Raw genomic sequence first — 24,058 nt, 5'->3', positions numbered from 1 at the left:
AATAACATGTAGTCAATCACACCATTAACCGTGTTGTGTTTCCTACATGTAAAGTCATTAGCATCATTCAATAAAGATACACCATTTGCAATGAACATTATGGTGCTAATGTGCATATATAGAAGTGACTTTTCACATTTATCCCACTCTTTTTCATCCCTCGGCCATACATAGATACATCCTCTTCTCCTTGAAACATACGGCGTGTCAAATTGTTTATGTCACCAAAGACAATAACATGTTACCTTTGTCCTTAGTGAGCGACGTCTTCCTCTAGGTTAATGAAGGTTTGATCTCTATTTACTCAAGCATAAACGTTGGATTCACGATGAGGATTCCAATAAACATCACAAAAGTGGGTGTGCATGTTGGTGCCATTATTTTCAACCATATGCAACATGTAAACTTATCACCTTTGAGAATAGAAGCATAATTTTTCAATATCTTCTTGATCATACATGCCACACCTCCTTGTCCTCTTCATTGCCTTACATTTTTGGTCCACCTCAAAGAATGTACATTGTATTTGTCCAATCTAAGTATCCGTTGGGCATCATGCTCCTGTAGCGGCCCATGTATAACAATGTTCTTGAAACGTCTTTCATATTCTTTCAATTCTTATACATTTCCATCTCCATATTTTTTTGCTTCAACCATAACTTGCATGATAGATGAATCGCAAGCTACATTATCCATGCATAAATCAACCCATGATTTGGATACATACTTCGTTGTACTTCGATCACGTCTCTTTGTATCCACCTTTCCCTCTTTCAATGCTTAATCGTTCTCACTTTCGCTCAAAAACCCTCTCTTACAACGCGGTTACATTCTTAAACTTCATTCTCAAGTTGTGTGAAACATGTTGTTCGTATTTTGAGCACCTTTTTAGGTGCACATCCTCGACAACCACGACTCTCGTAACTCTTCATCTTCCTTCTTAACAGTCTCTTGCAAGGAGATCCCGTAAGGCATAATCATGGCTTTGATTGTTAATGATGTGTTTGCATTTTGAACAAAAATTTTGAAGATTTGGGATTGTTAATGTCAATCTATGTATGTCCTTATTTGCCAATGTGTCTTGAGCTGAGTGCTTAACGTGAGGGCATCAGATACTCTGCTAGTACCCATGATCAGATACTCTGCTAGTACCCATGATCATCTGTATCGGTCCCCCCCTTTGTTCATTTGGCCACCCAAGCGACGCACATGATGATGAGTATGTAGATCATCATTGTTGGGATTGTCAAAGTCAATCGTGAGAGTACACTTTATACAAAGTTTGTAGATCTATACACCACTAACAAGATGACCAAGAAAACTCTTAAGTTAACCACAATCTTTATGACTCAAAAATAGTGAAGCCTTCCTTTCCTCAAAGACATCACATACAAGATGACCGAGAGAACCCCAATTTACCACAATCTCTACAATTCAAAAATAGCAAAGCCTTCATTTGCACAAAGTATTTTTATTTTCACATCAACACGTAGAGGCCTTCCTTCTCACCTTAGATTGAGCCCTCCTTTGCTCAAAGAATTTGGAATTTTACATCAACACGTAGAGGCTTTCGCACGTTCTATTTAAGGCAAAATTTGCCCACATCAAAGTTTGGATGATCAAGATAGTGAATGGTCGTCTACTAAGTCAAAAAACAACCAGAGAGAGAGAGAGAGAGAGAGAGAGAGAGAGAGAGAGAGAGAGAGAGAGAGAGAGAGTGTGTATTTTAACATCGTGGTAAAGATCTATCCGACGAGGAGAGTTGAACTCAAGACCTGTTATTCAAGGGGGAAATAGAATAACCAATCTACGACACTTCGGTCATAAATTGGTTATACCATTTTCCTCCTTTTTTTATTTGCACACACCCACACACAACCGAGAAGGATAGTATTTTAACGACGTAGGAAACTATCCAAGAGACCTTAAAGGTCTATCTGACAAGGGGAGAGAGAGAGAGAGAGAGAGAGAGAGAGAGAGAGATCCCAAGAGGCTTCAAAAGACTTGTTTACACACACACACACAGATTTAATTTTAATGGCAAATTAAACAAAAAGAAAGCTCACCATTCACGAGACATGATGAGGTCAAGATAGGGTGCATGCTTTGGAGGGACAAAATTCTGTAAAAGTTAAATTTAAAACAACCCCCGGGGGGGGGGGGGGGGGGGGGGGGGGGGGGGGGGTGCGTTTGTACAACCCCACAACCCAAAAGAGGATCCAGCCAAAAGGAAAACCTTCACCCTTGAACACATCTTATCCTCCCTTACTGGAAAGCCAAGGGCATTCAGCCTTAGTGTTGTACTTAGGTTGTCCAACAAGAAATCAAACACAGAGGACTTGCGAATGGGGTAACTAAGGTGGAGTTTCGATACACGAGCAAAGGAGCTCCATTCATATCAATACCAAGCCCTAGTACAAAGGTACACAATTTGCCCACAAACTCATGTGGTTTCCATGGCCCTTACCTTGGCCTCTAAAAGTTGAAGGGAAAATGACAATTGCCTGTCAAAGCAGGGACCAATGACAATTGCCTGTCAAAGCAGGGACCAATGATAATTGCTTGACAAGTCAGAATTCATCACAAGTACTTGCTAACAAGACAAAACATTGAAATTAGTCACATAGCCGTGTAGCACTCAATGGACACAAACTGCTCGATACACATCCCATTATTGTCACTCGTTAGCGCCCCAAATGCAATTGCAACTTAAACAAGGTCTGTTCAAGCTTTGTTTCAATGTAAGCTTTCCCTGAATATGTCTCCACTTTTTCCTAGAAAGGGCTGAAAAGTAAATTTGAACGAACATAAAGAAATATCTGCAATCGATGAGGTTGTAGCCATCTTAGCAATCTAAAAGACTACCTTAGTTAGTGGGCTAAGTAAAAAGCGTATAATAAATGATAGTCCCAGTGCGCTCTAGTTAAAAAAGAGATTTCACAAAGAAACTAGACAAGAAAGATTAATTTTCCTTGTTTACTAATCAAAGACATGTTTTTTTATTTCCAGTGATGCCTTTTTTAAGCATCCAAAAAAAAATGTTAAATCTTTTATGTTGCTTGTTTCTCTGTAAGGCAATACAGGGCATGCCAGCTTCAAAAATGGTCTTGAATCCCCACAAATTATATGCACACAAACTAACTAAATCAAGGAGGTATGCACACAAACTAACTAAATCAAGGAGGGTTCTTTACAAGCTATGCAAAAAAATGCATTATTGACTGCTTCTGGCTCTGGAAGATGGTTCGCAAACATGGTTATATCTTCGGGCATGCGAATCTCTGTGGGATTGCGTCCTACATAAGCGTCCATACCAGCAGTCTTCACGTCCTGCTGCATCTGATGGTAGCGCCTGCCAGAGCCATGCACACACTTTAGACCAGGTGCAACAACTAGACAGGTACTGAATTGATCAAGAGACACTTACAGCCTTTGGTACCGACATCCGAAATTTGTAAAGCAGATGATTGACAACGATTTCTTCACATTGACTGCAGAAAAAGAGAAACACGGGCATGAAAAGCGCTAACTTCCCTAAAACCCAGACAAAAAGATAATTGATGTGTGTGTGTGTGTGTGTGTGTGTGTGTGTGTGTGTGTGTGTGAGAGAGAGAGAGAGAGAGAGAGAGAGCACTAGGAGTCTGCGTTGTCATGCTCATCTAACGCACACCCTCCTTGTTCCCGAGGTCTACAACCTCCGCATTTCATCGCTCCACTAGAGATTACCTCTGGCCCTACCAGGTTAAATACGGGATTTGACTTGACAGCAGACTAAACTTAAAGAGCTACCCAATAATGCTTGCATCTAGCTGCCACCAGTTTGTGACATACCCCCCCTCTTGAAAGAATTGTAATTGCCCTCGATTACGTTTGCAAAACAGACAAGCCATAAATTGTCTGAGTAGACATTGACTGTTAGTACCGACGCCCTTGATCTTTGTTCAGTAAAACTGCATTGAGATCTATCTATGTTAATTGAAAAATATTCATAGCCGCTAACATTCTCTCAATTTCCTCACCTTATACTTCTGGCAAAGCTCTTTGGGTTTCAGTTCCTTTCTCCAACTTCTAGTGTTATTCATCTGAATCTGGATTCTGCCACTGGCCCCTTGTATTGTCAGAGTCTGATTAGCATAGTCGTGAACAGCTTGTGTCGTTCGCAGCCATGGGCGTCCCAGTAGCATCCCATACGCTCCTTGCACATCCAATACGAGAAAACTAGCTTTAAACTTTTCTTTGCCCACTCTTATCTGCATACTCTCTATCATTCTAATTGCCTGCACCACTCGATGATCCGCCATTCGAACTTTGAAAGGTGCTGGTTTCAGGTTAGTAATTCCCATCCTTTGTTGAAGATGTGCTCCCAGAATGTTTACCCCTACTCCTCCATCTAGTATGACGCTCGATAGTGGTTGCCATTGTTTCCGAACTTTGTAATCCACCTGAACCACCGGCACTTCACCATCCCTGACAGCTGTCAAGTCAACTGATCTGGCCTCCATCTCAGCTCAGCCTTCATTCGCTGTCTGATGAATTTCGCTGCTTCAGGCAAAGTTCTTCTAATGTCCTCTAACTCCACAATGAGTTTCTGAATTCTGTCACAAATCTTAACATGAATTTCCTCTTTCTCACGATCAGAGTTGTTATCAGAACTTGAAGAATTGGTAGTATCTTCACAATACCATTTCTTTACTTTAGTGCTTTCAGCTCCTTTATCATTTCCCAACTCTTCCATCAACCCTTGTACTGCAGCCAACATGGTTTCAGGTATCACAGGCTTTGACTGATTAGGTTGTGCTGTCTCAGAAAACTGGGTAGATATCTTTTGAATGACCCGGGCGTCACAACTCTCTGGCTGCTCTGGTAGCTTCTTGGCTAAATCCTCTGTGATTTTCACCGCTAGTTCTCTCTGCTCCTACTGTAACAGACTTGGACACTCCAAGTCAAGAATCAATCGCGACAGCACCAAATAACCACTTCAAAACAATTCACAGATCACAATAGATTTGCACTGGCCCGGCGGACTACCGTGCCTAGAGATATTGGCCCCAAAGACTGGCGCCCCTTTCGGTATTTCTTTTTATATTAATCAATCATCAAAGTACAAGAGAGCGGTTAGGGTTTCACTCTCAGACTCTGCGTCCAGATGCTCTGAGAAGTGAGGCCCTCACCACTAATTTAAAGGTTACAAGGGATACCCAAAAGCAGAGCCCCAAAAGCTTCAAAGCAAAAGCAGATTCTCTCTCTCTCAATGAGAGTCAGTAAAAAGCAAGTTCTCTCTTTCTCTTTCTTTCTCCCAAATCAAAGCGAAAAGCTGAGATTTGCGTCGCTCAAAATTTCCCAAAAAAAAAAAAAAACATTCCGCCTCCGTGATTTCCGGAAATTAGGGTTTTTGGCAGAAAGTAGGATTTGCAGGAATTTTAGGGTTTCTGGCAGAAATTAGGGTTTTTGCTATCCCCCACGTCATCACTTTGTGACACCTACCATTCATCAACCACCTTTTCTTTACCCTTTGCCTTCCATACCTCTCTCTACTGAGCCTATTTGCTACTTTCAGGAGTGACTGGTTTTGCTGGATTTTTTGGAATTTCCTCAATCACCACCCCTTTACTTCGTGTAACTGCTCGTACAAGAATTGGTTCTGGAACCTTCACCTCAGTATCCGCAACCGCAGGTGTTTCTGGACATTGAGCCACGAAATGCCCATACTTACCACAAGTATAGCAACTCAAGCTTCAACTCTGGAAATTACCACGACCCCGGCCCCGGCTAGTACCCGCTTGGTATCTACTGCGCCCTGTACCAGTACCACTGATACCTGGTTTCTCTTCTTAAGAAACATTGGTAGTTTCCACTCTTACTGGTTCAGCATTGGTAAATGCCACCACTGTTCCCTTCTTGAAAAAGATGAATTCGAATACCACAATTGTTCCATAGATGGCCATAGGCTTTGCAATAAGTACACTATGGGCATTCATTTGAAACATGGTCTTTAGATTTACACTTTGAACACCAGCTTTCCATTCTTCTTACCGGTTGTCTGGTCTGGCTAATTTCAGAAAATTGCCGAGCCATCTCTTCAATCTTCTTAGACCAAGATCCCTTCTTAATCTTGTCTTTGGTCCTTTCATCTGAGCTACTTTCAGAACTACTGGAGGCTCTACTGGAATCAAAATCTTCAGTAGAAGTACTGCTACTACTGGACCTCCTCTTCTTTTGACTCTTTTCTTTCTTAGCTTGTTGTTCTAGCTTCAGGGCTCGCTGCACCAAATCATTGAATTTCTTTGTTAGTGGCACCTCCTGTTCCCTAAGCTTCTTACTACGAAAACCATTCAAAAACCATGCTCGCAGCCGCTTTTCAGATGGTGGTTCCTATAGTTGTCTAGTCAGTTCCTTGATTTTCTCAACATAACTTCTGACTTACAATTTTCTTTGCTTTATCTTATCCAGCTCACAGAGTATATCCTCATCTCCTCTGCTGTCTAAATATTCCAGTCGGAAAGCTTTAAGCAGTTTATTATATGATCTGAGTTGACAAGCCGGGTAATGGTGGTACCATTTCCTTACTGCCTCCTTTAATGTTTGCGGAAAGTATTCACCCCAATCATCTTCATCAATATTTTTCAACTCAGTATACTGCTCAAGGGCTTGGATATGAACATCTGGGTCATCCTTCTTTCCCCCTTTGAACACGGGAAAAGATATTTTCAATGAAGATGTGTAATCATGTCTATCAGCATCATTTCTTCCTCTTCTCACCTTGGGATCCTGACTCCTTTTTGAAGCTTTCTTAGAATGGTCTGTGTCTGCATCCCAATTAATTTTTGCCTCCGTCTCAGTGTTTGTTTCCTCCCTGGCTTTTCTACTGGAACTGTGGAGACTTCCTTCACTGCTTTTGGCTCCTTCGTCCCCCTGTATGGTCCAAGAACTCTTGGCCTTGCGTTCTTCCCTTTCAGCCCTTCTTCTTCTGGACTGACTAGAATGCTGAGAGTCCTTTGCCTCGTCAGCATGACTGTGCTCCTCCTGAGTCTCAGTGTCAATTACTTATTCATCCTTGGGATCAGAATCTCTTACTGACTGTAAGGATTCTAGTCGCTAATCCTTAATTAAGTACTTAAACTCATGATTAAGACTTAAGAAACTGAAACTGAACTTAGAACAAGACTTAGAAGACTCTGTGTTTGATTGATTGAAAGTGTGATACAAGGGTTCCTTTTATAGGAATTGAATAGTCATCAGTGAAGAGGCATGTCTCTTTGTGAAGAGACATGACTTTAGGCGAAAAGACACATCCTTTCGACGAAGAGCTGCAACCATTGGGTGAAGAGTCGCATCCGTACGGTGAAGGGGTGTGGCTTTTGGCGAAGAGGTATGTCTTTTGGGCGAAGAGGTGTGACCATTCGAGAACAAGAGTCCTCCTGGGTTAGTCACACTTCGCATCTGCATCTGTAATGAATCAAGAAGAGTGTAACAAGTCACAATCGTGACATTCCCTCCCATTTACATTAAAACCCCGTGTTCAGATGAAAGTCTTCCGCTTTTCAAAGAATTCTTGAAGGAGGTTTGGGTACTGCTGCATATCTTCATCCGTCAGCCAAGTTGAGTCTGACTCATCAAGATCCATCCACTTGACAAGAAATTCTGTTGTGAATAAGTCTGGAATTGGAGAATTTCCTTGTATGTATTGTTTGAGCCAAGAAATGTGGAAAGTTGGATGAAGTTTTCCCCATGAGAGTGGAAGTTCCAACTTGTAATTGACAACCGAGTACTTCTTGATTATTTTGAAAGGTCCATAGAAGCCAGGGCGCAACTTTGGAAAGACCGATTTCACAGTTTTGTAGCCATGAGGTGCTACATATAATAAAACCAAATCTCCCTCTTGGAAATCTGCATGTCGTCGATGCTTATTGGCTTGTCTCTGGTACTTTTGTTGGACATGAACCAACTTGTCACGTACTTGAATAAGTACATCTTGCATTTCTTGAACCAACTAATCTGCTAGAGCTACTTTGTGTTGAAGAACAAAGTTTGTCGGTATAAGAGGAGTATGCCCATAAGCTGCTTGGAATGGAGTCATGCCAGTTACTGAATGGATAGAGTTATTGTATGCGAACTCTACAAGTGGCAAATACTCTTCCCATGATCCCAATCGAATTTGTATGTAATGTCGAAGCATTTCTTCCAAAATTTGATTCACTCTTTCTGTCTGCCCATCAGTTTGAGGATGGTATGCTGAGCTGAATAACAAATTTGTACCAAGGGATTTGAAAAGGGATGTCCAAAAATGCCTCGTGAATTTTGGATCTCTGTCTGAAACAATAGACTTTGGTAATCCATGTAATCTGAAAATGTGTTGCACAAACAATTGCGCAACATCTGGTGCCGAGGCAGCTTTCTTGCAAGGAATAAAGTGTGCCATCTTTGAAAACCGATCCACCACTACGAGAATCTGTGCATTGCCTTTTTGAGAACGAGGCAATGTAGTGATAAAATCCATGCTGACACTTTCCCATCTTTCTTGAGGTACGGGCAAAGGATGAAGTAACCCTTGAGGAAGTTGTCGAGAGGCCTTCATTGTTAGACAGGAATGACAAGCTTTGACAAACTTGATAACATCTTGCTGCATTTGTGGCCAAAAATATGTTGCAGATAACAATCTGTATGTCTTGTTGATGCCTGGATGAGCAGCAAAAGGGACTTCATGATGTTCTTGGATCAAAATTTTCCGCAATGGTGTATTGTGTGGAACACAAATGCGATTAATGTAATACAGCAAGTCATTGACAATGGTGTAAGCTACAAACATATTCATCTCTGCAGGAGTCGGAGTAGAGGATTTAAGAGCTTGAAATGCATCCCCAAAATCTCGATCTGTCAAATACTCATGCTTGAAACAAGCAGGTATTTCCATCTGCACACCGGAAATGGCAAAGTTGATGGCTCGAGGAAGACGGCTTAAGGCATCTGCAACTGCATTTGCAAGGCCTGGCACGTATTGAATAATCATATGAAAATTTGCCAAGAACTCAACCCATCGTCCTTGACGAGGATTCATCACCGGTTGAGTAAAAATGTATGTTAATGACTGATGATCTGTCTGCACCACGGAATCTGCGCCAAGAAGATAGTGTTTCCAAGTGCGGTAAGCATGAACAATGGCTAAAAATTCCTTGTCATAAACTGGGTATCTCATTTGTATGGCTGAAAATTTGCGGCTGACAAAAGCAATGACACGCTCATTCTGCATAAGAACACCTCCAGAAGCACGATCTGACGCATCGGTCATGACCTGAAAAGGTTGAGTAGGATCTACAATAGCCAAAACTGGAGTTGTCGTCAAGGCATGCTTAAGGGCTTTGAACGACTGTTCTGCTTCTTCAGTCCATTGAAGTTTATCCTGCTTGGTAAGCTCAATCAAAGGAGCTGCAATGTCGGAGAATTTGTGGACCTTGGTATGATAAAAGTTTGCAAGTCCCAAAAAGGAGCGCACATCTGAGATGGTGAGCGGTAAAGGCCAATCCACTATGACCTGTATTTTCTTGGGATCGACTGCAACGCCACTGGCAGAAATAATGTGACCAAGGTATTCCACCTGATTCTTGAAGAAATCACTTTTCTTCTTATTGATGTATAGCACATTGGTTCGCAAAACTTGGAAGACAAGCTTCAAATGTTCCTTGTGATCAGCCATCGTTCGACTGAAAACTAAAATGTCATCCAAATACACGATCACGAACTTGTCCAAGTATGGTCCGAATATTTCATTCATCAGCGTCATAAAAGAGGCCAGGGCATTGGTTAACCCAAATGGTAATACCAGAAATTCATAGTGACCATACTTTGTGCGAAAAGCTGTCTTGTACTCATCACCAATGCGAATGCGAATTTGGTGATACCCTGATTTTAGATCAATTTTGGAGTAGATCTTTGCTCCCAGTAACGGATCAAATAACTCGTCAATGCGAGGCAGGGGAAACTTGTTTTTGATCGTCAACTTATTCAAAGCACGATAGTCGATGCAAAGACGCATAGATCCATCCTTCTTTTTGACCAACAAAACAAGAGCTCCAAAGGGACTTTTGCTTGGGAGAATATGACCCTTATCCAACAAATCTTATAGCTGCCGCTGTATCTCTTAAGACTCTGAGTATGAAACTCGATAAGGGGCTCGAATTGGTGGAGGTTGGCCGGGGATCAAATCAATGGGATGATCCACGGGACGCCGAGGAGGCAAAGTTGTTGGTAGCTCGTCGGGAAACAAGTCCAAATGTGGTTGAAAGAAGGGTTGCTGCAAATAGGCAATATTTGAGGAGGATTTAACTTCTGCTTCTTCTGCACCGGGTTTAACATCTCTTAACATGATTAAGGCTGTAGCACAATCACGTTTTCGAACCAGCCGTTTGACTTGTAAAGCAGAAACCAATATAATGGGTTTGGCACTGAAAAGACCACGAAGCTCTATTTCCTGTTGCTTGTGAAAGAGCCGAATTGAGTGATCTCTGAAACTGATTATTGGATCATACTGAAATAACCAAGATTCGCCAAGGATCAAGTCGTAATGTGACAAGGGCATAACTGAAAAACCAAGCTGATCTTGGTAATCCTGTATCTGAAAATCCAACTTTTCAATCCTTTTGTTGCACTCGAGGAAGGAACCATCAGCCAGTTCTACTTGGTAAGCTGCCTCACTAGGTTGAGTTTGAAGACGCAGTTTAGTAATCAAAGATGTGCTGACGAAATTAGTTCTACTTGGTAAGCTGCCTCACTAGGTTGAGTTTGAAGACGCAGTTTAGTAATCAAAGATGTGCTGACGAAATTAGTAGAACACCCACTGTCCACAAGAACATTGATTGGCTGCTTGCCAACAAAGCTAAGGAGGCTTAGAACCTGATTCGAAAGATCCACTGGAGCAGTGACGTGATTCCGAGCATTCATCATTAAGGCACTTACAACCTTGGAAACTCGAACACAACGTGCTGCATGTTTGCCTTTGTCTGGGACAGGAGATTGGCTGTGGATAGGTTCTGAAATTGTGGTCTCCATGTGAGAATTCTGGCGAGGATTTGAAGGATTTGGCTTCTTGGGGCATTCATACCATCTGTGATCTCCATGACAAATTGTACATAATCCTGTACGGTTGGAGTTGGAGGTTGAAGGAGCTGATGAAGAGGATTGCTGTCCAGAGGACGTATTCGGCCGAAAATCACGATGACCATTCCTTCTATGATTGGGACGATTGTTTCGTCGATTCTGATTATTTGCCGAAGAGGAGGCTCTGGAAGTGGCTGCTTGTCCAAAAGATTGGGGTCGGAAAGAAGTTTGTCCAGCAGAGTATTGTCTCGAAGAGTGAGCTCCTGAGAAAGAACGCTGATTCTGACCACCTTGTCCTTGGTAATTACGTTGTGAAGAGCTTGCAGAATTGGAAACTCGATCACCAGAAAGGAAACTTCTGAGTGGGCGCCGATTGTCACCAAGACGCTCAACATAAGCGATTGCAGCATCCAGTGTGGCAGGGTTAAATTTATGAACATCATCTCGCAGGGAAGGCTCAAGTCCGTCAACAAAACTGTGGAGTTTGTCGGAAGGACTGAGAGTCTCTATCTCAAGAGTTAATTTCTGAAACTCTGAGATGTATGCGGCCAAAGAACCAGTTTGGCTCAGGCGGCGGAGAGAAGACCGGGCGTGGAAATCGGCATTTGCAGGCTCAAAAGCTTTGCAAAGAACGCGCTGGAATTTATCCCAAGTAGCGGTGATTTTTCCATCTTTAATGCGGCGACGCCACCAAAGGAATGCAGTATCCTTTAGTAGAGAGCTAGACAAAGCAACTTTCTTGCTTTCAATGAGATCAGTATTTGAAAAGTAAACCTCCATTTTGAAAAGCCAATGGTCCAGCATGCGCTTATCGCGGCGACCGTTGTATGGCTCGGGCAACTTTGCATCTATCTTCTTTTTTTGTGCTGTGTTTATTATCTTAAAAAGATATTTCAATTCAGGATTGTCTACCTCTGGTTCCGGAGCGTCGACTTGCTCAGGAATTGACTCTGCTACCGAAGAAACTGAATGGGTAGCTGGCTGCGTCCTCGAAGAAGAAAAGGCCTGCAGGACATCCAAACGTGCGGTCATCGATGCAAGACCGGTGGAGAGGGCCTCCTGGAGGACGGACATCTATTCTCTGAGGATGGCTATCGGATCGTCTGGTGCAGCACTGCCTGTCTCTGACATTCTAACGGCTCGCAGGGAATATCTCGGAGAAGCTGGAGAGGTGTGGTTGCCGTAAAAAGGTGAAGCTGCTGCTGATGCTGCGTCCCACTCCTCTAAGAAATCTGGTCCAAGATCCAAATCCTCGATATCTTCCACCTCGTCGATAGGAGGTGTGTCGTCTGGCGTCAAAGGCATGTAGTCCGGAAGCTGTAACTCGCTGTGAACCCGAACTAAAGGCTGCTGGGAAATGATGTCGTTTACTAAATCCACGCGACACTCCGTTAGAGAATAGGCCAAGTGGGGGTATCGGCTCAGTATGTGCTCGTAGTGTGGCAAATGAAGAGGCTCGCACGTAACAATGATATGCCACACCACCCAGCCCTGTGAGCGCGAGGCATGCCGATGAGTGACATAAACCAGGTAATTTTGGGGCAACACTGCTGGCTGTAATGCAGGTACAGGACCAGGCTCGGGTGCCGGAATGAAGTCGGAAACCTGTCTTTCCTCTGGAACTGGAACTGGAGACGGGGAATCCGAAATGAGAATGACTTCTGGTTCGAATGCGGGTTCCGGTTCGAGTACGGGTTCTGCTTCGGGGGTATCTGGTATAATTATCACTTCGGGAGCCGGAGGAGGATTTTCTGGCAATACCTCTACGTCGAGGGCATCGTCTTCCATGACTCTGAACAAGCCCGCGTGCGCGTCTGTCGATGGCCAGAATTGGTGGCGCTGGGAATTAGCAGAAGAGGGTGCGCTGAATTTCTCACACGCTGGCGTTGATTTGTCATTGCGCTGGCTGCCGTTGGCTTCTTGTCCTTTTTTTTTTTGTTTAATTATGGGGTGCCCAAGGGTGCCCACTTAAAAGTGAGGTTGGGCGGCCGGCCAATAAACCTTTTAAAATGAAAAGGTGGCCCCAATTTAAATCAGCGCTGGGAATTAAAGTGAAACGCTGCGTAGCTGCCTTTTAATTCGAACGCTGCTGCCTCTTGGAAAAAAGCCAGCGCTGCCAACATGGGGCTGCCGTGAGTGAGGTGCCGGGTGAAGGGGTGGCCTGGATGCATTGGGTCGCGTCACTTGCGCAAGAAGGAAAGAGTGCAACCCATCCTGTCCTCGCGAAGAGTCTGGAATTGCAACCGGTACGCTGCAACACCTACTCTGCTTGCCATCTTCTGCTTATCTTTATGTATGTGTTTGAGAAAAAATTACCTCATGTTGACATGGGTCCTGGCCATCTTTCTTCTGCTTCCATACAACTCCGGGAAGGGGGAGAGTAGCGGCGAGGGTGAGAGGCTCACACCTTCAGGTCCCGGGAAAAATTTGCTTTGATACCACTGTAAGGATTCTAGTCGCTAATCCTTAATTAAGTACTTAAACTCATGATTAAGACTTAAGAAACTGAAACTGAACTTAGAACAAGACTTAGAAGACTCTGTGTTTGATTGATTGAAAGTGTGATACAAGGGTTCCTTTTATAGGAATTGAATAGTCATCAATGAAGAGGCATGTCTCTTTGTGAAGAGACATGACTTTAGGCGAAAAGACACATCCTTTCGGCGAAGAGCTGCAACCATTGGGTGAAGAGTCGCATCCGTACGGTGAAGGGGTGTGACCAGTCGTCGAAGGAGTGTGGCTTTTGGTGAAGAGGTATGTCTTTTGGGCGAAGGGGTGTGACCATTCGAGAACAGGAGTCCTCCTGGGTTAGTCACACTTCGCATCTGCATCTATAATGAATCAAGAAGGTGTAACAAGTCACAATCGTGACACTGACTCCTCAGGGATAGGGTCAACGTGGTAGGATGGTTTCCGGCCACGGTTGGGTTTAGGTGCCATCACTACAGCTGAAAACTCAAACTGGGAGAGAAGTTTGTTGGTCAACGAGCAACAGCTCTAGCCACCGTGATCGCCAAAATGGAATTGGAGTTGATCTCTTTAGATAGCTGATTCCAGTGTTAGAATTTACAGCTACTGGTGATTCATTGATTCAATCAGTAGAGCTGGAAGAGAAGATAGAAACTGAACTGGAATAGTTACATGAACTGAAATACATTTGCTGAGGAGAGAGACAAACTGAATGACTAGAATTGGTGTTCAGATTCAGATTCAGATTCAAAGTTCAGGAAGAATGAATACAAGGTGTATCTAACTGAAGTACACTCGACTATTGTGTTAGGGATTACAGAGTATGATTACAAGTGAAGATAATGTAGCTCGGGAACAGCTTCAGGACTACAACCACACAACTAAGAGTAAGAAGTCAAAAGATAAACAGCCCAAAAGTACAACCAACCCGATTACAATGTAATGGGTCCTATTTATAGCCCTTTGAAGTTACTGTGGTAACCGCCATGGTAATTACTGACTGGTTCGTTGCTCAGCTTTCAGGAGCCGGTTCCCACCTAGTGAGACTGCCTCCGCCATCTACAAAGAAGAGCCAGCTCCACCTAAAGACTCATTAGCATCATCAGGAGGGGCTTTTGTCACGTCATCCTCAAGGGGAAGATATTCACCCCATCGACATCATCAACTGGAAAAAAGTGTTATGAATGTGGAAGAATGGGGGGTTGAAAGCAGTATTTTAGGTATTTTAAATCACTATCAGTACTTTATCTGCTTTGCAAAGTACTTGAAGGGGGATTAAACCACTTCTCGATTGTTTTCTCAGTTCTCAAATGCTTTTTACAGTTTGACAGTGGTTCTGACAGCTTGAAAGTGGTGAACTGTGGTCACTATACTACTTGACAGTGGTTTTTAAAAGTTTGATTATGGTTGTGACAGCTTGACACTGGTGTACACAAACAAACCTTGCAGTACATGTGGTAAGAAGGGGCATCCTCCTTCTCGATGCTACTCAAATGGAGGCAATGGTACTAAAGAAAGCAACAACAACAACAACAGCAGCAGCAGAAGCTACAAAGGGAAGAGACCTATCAGAGGATCGGCTCACATGGTAGAGGACGAAGAAGAAGACGAAGGCGAGAATAACCTTGTCTTCTATGACGACATACTTTGAAGATGCAGCCTCTCTACTTGTAGGGGAGGACTTTTATTTTCCTGTGTGGATTTACCATCCTAAGTGGATTTTGTCATCCTGTGTAGATACAGGCTGATCATCCTTAGTGCATATTGTATCTTCAGTATTTTGTCCTAGTCCAAATCCCAAGGGAAGGATTGTAAACTGTGGGTTTTGTCCTAAAGTCCGAGTGAAAAAGGGAAGAGGGGGAATTATCCCAATGTAATGGACTCAAGCTTTAGAACTACTTAAAACTCATTTCATGAATGAATAAACACAACTCTATTTTGCATTACATCTCCTTCGTTTATGGTGAGCTTGTGATGGCTTAGCAAATACTCAAGATCGTGTTTATGAGTCCAAGTTAATTGATCTTGGAACCTAATTCGCTTGAGTGATAATCTAGCCAACACACACTCACTTGTGTGCACGATGTTTATCTTTCATCCACCCTAGCTAGCACGATCCAATTCCCATAGAGAGAGAGAGAGAGAGAGAGAGAGAGAGAGAGAGAGAGAGCTCACTTGCAAAAGTACAATCCACTAAATGGTGATTGAGGTCTGTTTGGCAGAAGCTCTGGTTTACCTGAAAGTGACATCTTTGATCACATTAGACATTGCAATGATCGGACACTTCACATGCTTAAAGAGTAATTACCAGTTTCATCTCTGTCCATCTTTCCGAGCCATTCAACCACCACATCCTGAATTTGAAGCCCCTGTTCTTGTAAGTAGCGCCTGGTGACCTTCATACCATAATCAGGCATTAATGACTCCATAATATCATGTAGGAGCATGACATTACAGAAACTGTTAGCTTACTTCTTGCTCATAGGTATTGCCCCAAAAAGCTCCAACAGGGAGGTTAGTTGCAGTCCTCTCAATTATCTAAGCATAGAAATAAACTTCAGAAAGTCCAGAACTCAAAAAACATATGCAGGAAAAGTCTGAGACTGTACCTTCCTCATTATACACGCTGACATCAAAGGAGTGGATCTGATTGTACTTTGAGAGCGCCAATACAAGCCACAAAACACTCGAGAGCATCCTGCACCTACATAAGGAAACAGGTGCATCTTGACCAAACTAAAGCCCTCATTTAAAAAGATGAGGTCATGGAAAACATATTCTTAACTATTTACATTTTTGTACGACATCTGTATCAGCTCTCTCAGGCAGTAACATAGAGCACGTTGTGCACTGCAGATGCAACGTGTTGGGTCCGCAGACAAATGCATCATCTGCTAGCATCAACCAACAATAACAGACAAGCGTAAGTCCAAGACCTGCTAAAAAATTGATCATCAAATATAGAAATCAGTTTCCCTCTCCTTTTGGTACAAAAAGAAACTCTCCCCACAGCTCAATCTGCAGACTTATATATAATATGACAAGATGAATCCTGGAAAAGCCCAAATTCACGTTAATACTAGGATGTCCCCACTAACGTCATCAGTGTAAAATATAGGATTTAAAAAACTACGGATCGATGAGAGCTCCCATATATATCAACACAAGTAACATGGGCATGCATTCAAACAGTATGTTTCCATCATTTTCAAATATTCAAACTGCTCAAATGGTAGGTAAGTTGGTGCAATGTCCAAAAGAGCTTTTACCAGAGAATTGATTTTGATGTACAATTTGAAGTTCTATAATTATGTTATCTTAAATCAAAACTCCATGTCTAATCGCCAAATAAACCGACTTACCTAAGACACTATGAGTTCATGCATTGAAAATGTTTTTGCCTGCTACAAATCTGCTAAGAAAAGTACATGTCGTCATCAAAAGAAAAGAAACAGAACTCCCACCAGCTTGAGTGAAAGTATTAGATCTTGGACACTGGGGGCAGCGAGCTGTTTCATCCTCATCATCATCATCACTAGTACATGAGTCACCGCCTCCAACATTCACCTAGCAAAGTATTTTTCCAAGAATTAAAAGCCTTTTACGCCAGCCTAAACCTTTATAAATTTCAAAGATGCATACAAAATTGCTTCCAACAATTGCATGTTGGTCAAGGTGAGCCGTCTCTTCAGAAGGTCTTCTCAAAGAAGGAAACTCCTGCAAGTAGTCCTGCAAAATGAAGGGCTACAATTGAATTTCTGCTTTCGACAAAATCTCCATCATTTTTCTTCTAGCCGTATCTTGCCATTCTGTTTCTTACCTTCTCAAACTTGGGAAGTTCAATTTTCCAAATACCGTACTCACATCTACAACATGATTTTGCCTCACTTGAGACCTATAGCGTATATGATTTTGCTTCTCTCGAGACCTAAAGTACACCTAATTTCAACAAACTTTGAAATGTATTGTTTCCTTTCTGTATAAATTAGATAGGCACTGCACACCACACCTCCTCTCGAGAAGTACAGCTTTGCACTCTTTTTATTTTAAAACAAGAAACCATCTTCTATTAATAAACATCTGAAGGGCACATACCACAAGATAAAAGTACAAAATTTATCAAAGGAAATATCCAAATGTGTCATATACAGTGAGTAAGACAAGGTTACACCTTATTCTTCAACATCTTAAATCTCCCAACATAAACAACTCTATCCTTGCACTCTCAACCTTTGAGGACACTATTCAGGCACCTTACCAATTGGATTATCGCTCAGTGATATATTTCAACAAACTGGTCCACTATAATCTCAGTATTTGTGAAGAAACTTTCATGGGTCTCAGCACAAAGTGGACGTCTTAGACTTGCCATTGTTACTCTGCAATCAGAGGCTAAACACTTCCATGATTTCAATATCAAGTGCATGTACTGTTTCACTTCACCTTATGATGGCATAAGGCCTGCCCTGTTATGAACAAATACACTGTTTGTCCATAAATCCTATGCTCCTTGTGGGTAGACTACTTATTTTCTTCAACTACATACTATTGCCACCAAGCAAAATATTTAAACAAAGCAATAAACCTACGATGAACCAAGGCTAAAAGACTAACTACCTCAATTATACTTGATAGAGTGTGATTCTTCTTCACAAAGACAACACATTCTCGGCATTGTGGACAACTGCACGTGGACATTCTTTTGTTCTTGTACCACTCCGAGAAGCACCCATTGCTGCCATTATAAGGTAAGAAAAACAGTGTCTATTACAGTTGCTTTGCAATTTGACAAATGTGCCTCTTGGTATATAAATCTCACCAAAAACTATGCAAGCAAGGTGCCACTGTAACAACATCGTGCCAAACTCCAAGACATATGCTGCATTTCAAGTCATCCCGAACTTTCGTTAACTGATAACCAATACAAAGCAGCAGGTCAGTGCGACTGGTTGTAACAAATGCCACTAAAATCTGTAAATACTCCAGCTCAACAAGAGTAGAAAATAATGATACAATCATTGGCAATGGACAGGAAAGATGGACAGGTTGAATTTCTGTATAAAAGTTATTAATTACATGTTGTTGATTAATGAAAATTTTATCAAAGGCCTTTATGTCCAAAATCTGCCCATCATAAAGAGGCAGTGGAAGAATACCATTGGCCACTGAAAATGAACCGGCAAGGACTCAAGGAATACAAAGCCTTCAACACATAAATGAAGCAATTATAGACAGTTATGGTAAAGACGAGTATGAGGAAGAGGAATCAGAGGATAGCAATCAGTTTTCTTGACACGGAAAGCATGTACAGTTCCATGAGGAGGATTCAAGTAGGATTCCAAGAAGCCATTTTACAAGAAATATAAAACAAAACGAATTATTCAAGTCTAGATGAAGTAAATGATAAAACCTTCAAACGCTTTGCACTATCTGATTGTGAGTAAGCCTCGGTAACCTACAAAACCTCATGAGTAATTAGCACCGATCGGCTTGAAAACTAATTCACAGTTCAACTAATATCCACAAAAGTAGTGGCAAGAAAGGCTTTAAACCTCATTAGATCTTTTCGTTTCAAATCCGAAAGTCCTGTCAAGTACATGAAAAAAGTAATTGGGAATACCTGGATAAGCAAGTCCTTGAGTACAGATCAAACAATATGAGCAAGCAGAAAGCAATTCTTGAGACAGATACCCATACCCAAACCACGAGGACCGAGGCTGATCTCATCCCCATGCTGCAAGTTACAGCGCTCCTCATTGTTAAGTGGTGCACCATTGATTAGACTTCCATTCTTACTGCATTCCATGAATGCCCATTTTTTTTAAACTCCGTTAAATGAGAATTAGAAGAGACTGACTAAAACGCAGAACAGAAAAAGAAGATGTTTTCCAAACCTCAGATTGCTCATCAATACTTCTCCAGAAGAGTCTTTAAGAATCCTGCAATGAAACTTGCTGACTTTCCTATTGCCATTTAAATGGGTTCGACCAACTACTGTATCAGATTCCCACAAGGCTATGTCCGGGTTCGATCGATCTATAGCTACTGCAAAATACAATGAGTAATAAACAGCAACAACATCAATTACTTGATCAAAAAACATAACTTTTTGAGATCAGAAACGTCTGAACTTAGGAACTAAAAGAGAGGACAAAACATAAAATCAATACATACAAAGAAAAAGGATAATAAGAAACTACGAATGCACCGTGTGTAGAAAATAAGTAAGTAAATAAAACCAAACAACTGGTACTCAAATATAACTTTTACAGTAGAGATGTGCAAAATACAAGACAAGCTTTCTTGATTGAAACTTTGTACAAATACTATACTTTAGGTTCATTAGCATCAAGGACTACAACAAAAACAAAATATAGACATAAGCAATTTTTGGAGTCCTGATATAAGCTATAGACTAAAATGATCTTTGAGGATGTACAGCTACCACTAATTAGTGTCCAACAGGCTCTTTAAAAGATGGGCTCACCACTTGAAGCCCAATTCATGAAAAAGCTCAATTCATGAATCCAGCGAACTAAAATCTATCAAACCCCGGAGGTGATGAGAAAGCTCAGCCATGACAAGCATACTCATCCAGAACAAGCACTGGAACATATAACGAGAAACACAGTATGCAATACGCAATATAACCAACAACAAAGAACAATCTTATGATATTATGTCAAGTACAAGTGTGCTTGGACCACAGAAATCCTTATTATTTAACCTGGCATGAAAACAATACAGCCATAAATTCGCTGTCCTAATCCCCAAGCGATATCAAGTTAAGGTTCAACAGTCCTGTCCAAAAGAATGTAGAAACCCATGAAAAACTTCCCATGATGCAGCCATACAGCTTTTTCTACGCAGCCTTTTGCGCAGCCCATCCAAGTAATTACATGCAAGCATGTACCAAAGGTCATACCATTCACCCGCGTGCAAGGCTCTAAAACTGCTGCCATGACATGCACCTTGAAGGCAAGATTACCCAGACCGATAGGCAAATCTTTATACATGTCCAAGCGATTGCACATGAAAGCAAACCTGTTGTCGGACATCCATGAGGAATGAAAGCGCACAAACGTGGTCAAGAATTCAACTAAACACTGAAAAGGAAAGGGGGTGTTGTTGCGTACCGAGTCGAGCCCAAGGGACAGGGCTGCTGTCGGTGATGTTGATATCCTCGTTTTCGCAATTGTCGTCAGGGCTCTGTGTGTCCTCAACAACGCCTCCTGGATCCATTGGGGAGCGCGGGTGTGTGTGTGTGTGTGTGTGTGTGTGTGTGTGTGTGTGTGTGTGTGGAAGAGAGAGACTCGTTAGTGTAAACAGAGAGAGCTATGTCGTAGCTTGTCTTACATTCCTCTTCTTTCTTCACGTAGAAGCCTGCTAAAGGCCGTGTCACGACTCACGAATAATATTTCCGTTAATGTCAACGTGGACATCATACTTAAACCTTATTGTTTTGCTGCAGTCAAAGACATCAAATACTGCCACGTGGACCTATATTGAGTTGACCCACGTGGAGATCTCTAACTGGGTGGTGCATGTTCACGCGTTTATATTCAGATTATCACGCTTTTCTCGAAAAAATTCTGGCAAAACTCTACACATTTTACTGTGAGTATATTGAATTTTTAACTGAAATGTCTATTTTTGGCTTGCCCAAAGGACAAATGAAGTAGCTTGTTTTGCTAACAAACACTGGTCATCCTTGGTTTCTCTCTTCATAGCAGTTTTTATACTCATTGTTAATTTTCACAAAAGCTACTTTTAAATTAAATCTATTATAGGATTATGATATATACTAGGGAGCCATCAAAGAAACAATGCTTTTATTGACACCATTCAACGAGTATTTATAGCCCCGTGGTGTCAATACAAGTGTTAGTACTAGGGTTCGCATCAAATCTCACATATACGTATAGTTATCACAATCAATATATATCGACAGTGATACCAACACATATATGGACTATGATAACGACGCTTATATCAATTGTGTAGATCCCATAAATAGCAATAATTTTTACATATAGGTACTGCAAAAATAGTTTGAGGATGGTAGAGCTATCAACCAAGAGGCATTTCCTCAACAAGTATGAATGCATACCAAAAGAATTGCAAAATGCAAAGACAACAAGTCAATACAAGAATGAGATTTGAATGACTCTTTTATTTGATTATTTTCAAATGCTACAATACGATGAGTGAGCGAATGGAAAAGTACAAAACTATATCGATTTACAAATTGAGAGTTCAATTACAAACTTATTGAGGATGTATGAGGCATCCTCAATAAGTACATATATGGTTAAAGATACAAAAACTATATATAAGCACCACAATGTGCTTCTCTAGCAATGACAAATCATCTCATTGTAGCTGGGATGTATGTGGCATCCCCAATAAGTACATAGATGGCTAAAGATACAAAAACTATATATAAGCACCACAATATGCTACTCCAACAATGACAACTCGCCCATTGTAGCTTGGAGACAATACAATGAGTGAGTGAATGGCGAAGCACTAAACCATGGCGATTTATCAACTAAGAGTTCAATCGCAAGATGGGAGGGATGCGTGTGGCATCCCCAATAGGTGCATGCATGGCTAAAGCTACAAATAAGCACCACATTGTGCTACTCCAACAATGACAACTCATCTGAGTGGGTCTCACAAATCAAAAAGAGATAATAAACAAAATTAGAAAACAACAATGATTGCAAAAAAACAAACTAGTATCAATGTAAATTGTGTTAAAAGTAAGAATAACTTATTGATCCTGCTTGTGATAGCAACTTCTAGATAAGCCTCCTCCAGGGCGTAGCCAAGAACCACTTTAACGGCCTTTCTTTGTGTAATAGCTCCGCTCGAGCCCCATGGAGCACTATTGGAAGCATTAGATGCAATATAATTATTAGAAGGAGCAATTACAAAGTTGAAAAATGTTAAATAGTTAGAGCTATGTAGTAACACTTCTAAAATCCTCGTTGAGTGGCGCCTATCCACTGCTTTGAAGGTGATGCAAACTCCCTATCTCCACTTGCATCTCTCCATTGACTCCATAGGTCAAGGGAGGTGCTGGACTCCACTTTGATAAACCTCCAATCTTATTTGTCGAGCCAACTAGGCTTTCTTAATCCATGTTTGTGTGCTTCACAAGTATTCGATTGCTTGTGCTTACAAAAATCATGCTTCTCATTCATCCCTTGGGGCTTCCACCATTAGAAAACCTCTATATCATGTGCATTCAAGCATCGTTTAAATAACCCCTCTTCACATACATATTTTCATGAATTAAATGACCCATCTTCCCTTAAAATCTGTAGATTTTTTTCCAAAAATGATATTTAAAACCCCTTTTTTCAATTTAAACTTGTAACTATTTTATAATTAAATAACCCTTTGGATGAACTCATGTGCTTTAGTTACATATTTAAGGTGGACCCCAAGGAGGAATTCCAAAGTCCGAGCAAACAAAAAGCCAAGCAAAACACGCAATTCTAGATAAATCATAAGACTTTACATCATACTGTCAACTTTGTATATATTTTGACAACACTTTCTAACACATGAGAAGTACTAAAACTAGCTAATAACTTTCTTTATATAGTATTTGATGTAGACAACTCTAAAGACGCTTTTTGTATAAGAAAAAACTCTTTTTCTTATTCTTTTTCACATTCCATGTTGTGTGTGTGTGTGTGTGTGTGTGTGTAGCACTTGGGACACCAATGCTTACAAAAATCGATCTTGGAATGTACTCCTATTGGTGATAGTAAGGAAATTGGTAAAACCAGGGATTTCGTTGACGTGCTCACGATCGTGTGATTATGTTAATAACATCAGTAATTACACAAAAGACCTGATCACGTTAATTGTTAACATGATCCTAATGATGACCTGCAAAAACCAAATAGAGTCGGTTAGCCTGTTGGGTATAAACATGTTCCCTCAGGACCCGCCGGGATTTTTTATTTTCTCGATGGGCCCGTCGGGCAACTGCTTTTACCCGGCGAGCCCACTGGGAAAAATAAAAAACTCGATGGACGTAATTATATAAAGTAAAACCCTTGCTAATTGTGGTGCTTTGACTAGGCAAATCCCTGAGGAGTGTATTCGAGCGCCAAGTACAGTCATCTCCTTGTGAATTGACCTAAGGTTATAGAGTCATAGGTCCTTTTTTTGGGCCGAATGTGATTCTTAATTTGGTAACTACTTCTAAACATATTTAAATCCTTCACCGAACATAAAGATATGAAACCAAAACATTTGAGAATTTAGAGAGTCATGCTCATTGCGACGAAGCCATTGGTCCATAAAAGGGGTGAAGTTGGTCTTAGAAGATGAGCATATGTAGTGACGAGTCGATAATCAAGGATCGGATGCCATGTACTAGTGTACTGGGTATATAAAGATCCTTGAAGTCTTTCATTTTTCACCATCATAGATTTGAGTTGATATACATTATCATTGCACAATATAAGAGCTATAA

General features: G+C 41.4%; 2 protein-coding genes across 4 annotated transcripts; both read right to left on the bottom strand.

Moving 5' to 3' along the window:
• Positions 1-2,955: 2,955 nt before the first annotated feature.
• LOC147420983 (RING/U-box superfamily protein) lies at positions 2,956-20,963 on the bottom strand. 3 transcript variants are annotated; one of them, XM_086504707.1, is made up of 18 exons: positions 20,697-20,963; positions 20,486-20,604; positions 20,288-20,361; positions 19,455-19,605; positions 19,258-19,355; positions 19,113-19,180; positions 18,971-19,015; positions 18,380-18,471; positions 18,178-18,295; positions 17,203-17,289; positions 17,025-17,127; positions 16,353-16,451; positions 16,170-16,264; positions 16,033-16,098; positions 15,869-15,956; positions 15,736-15,796; positions 3,428-3,491; positions 2,956-3,352 (listed from the first exon to the last, which is right to left on the bottom strand). In XM_086504707.1, the coding sequence occupies exons 3-18, from the start codon at positions 20,292-20,294 to the stop codon at positions 3,215-3,217; spliced, it is 1,380 nt and encodes a 459-aa protein (XP_086360833.1). In that variant the 5' UTR covers positions 20,295-20,361; positions 20,486-20,604; positions 20,697-20,963; the 3' UTR covers positions 2,956-3,214. The 3 variants fall into 3 exon arrangements, with proteins under 3 accessions (XP_086360833.1, XP_086360831.1, XP_086360832.1); XM_086504705.1 differs by lacking the exon at positions 20,288-20,361; XM_086504706.1 differs by lacking the exons at positions 20,288-20,361; positions 20,486-20,604 and having other exon boundaries at positions 2,957-3,352.
• LOC147420984 (uncharacterized) lies at positions 11,935-13,464 on the bottom strand. Its single transcript, XM_086504708.1, has one exon. The coding sequence runs from the start codon at positions 12,877-12,879 to the stop codon at positions 12,166-12,168; it is 714 nt and encodes a 237-aa protein (XP_086360834.1). The 5' UTR covers positions 12,880-13,464; the 3' UTR covers positions 11,935-12,165.
• Positions 20,964-24,058: the final 3,095 nt, after the last annotated feature.

The sequence above is a fragment of the Adiantum capillus-veneris genome, chromosome 28 (assembly GCF_014529385.1).
Source record: "Adiantum capillus-veneris isolate H3 chromosome 28, ASM1452938v2, whole genome shotgun sequence".
In the NCBI taxonomy this organism is placed as follows: domain Eukaryota; kingdom Viridiplantae; phylum Streptophyta; class Polypodiopsida; order Polypodiales; family Pteridaceae; genus Adiantum; species Adiantum capillus-veneris.
The sequence above is the reverse complement of the archived record's forward strand: the minus strand, read 5'-3'. Positions and strand labels throughout refer to the sequence as shown.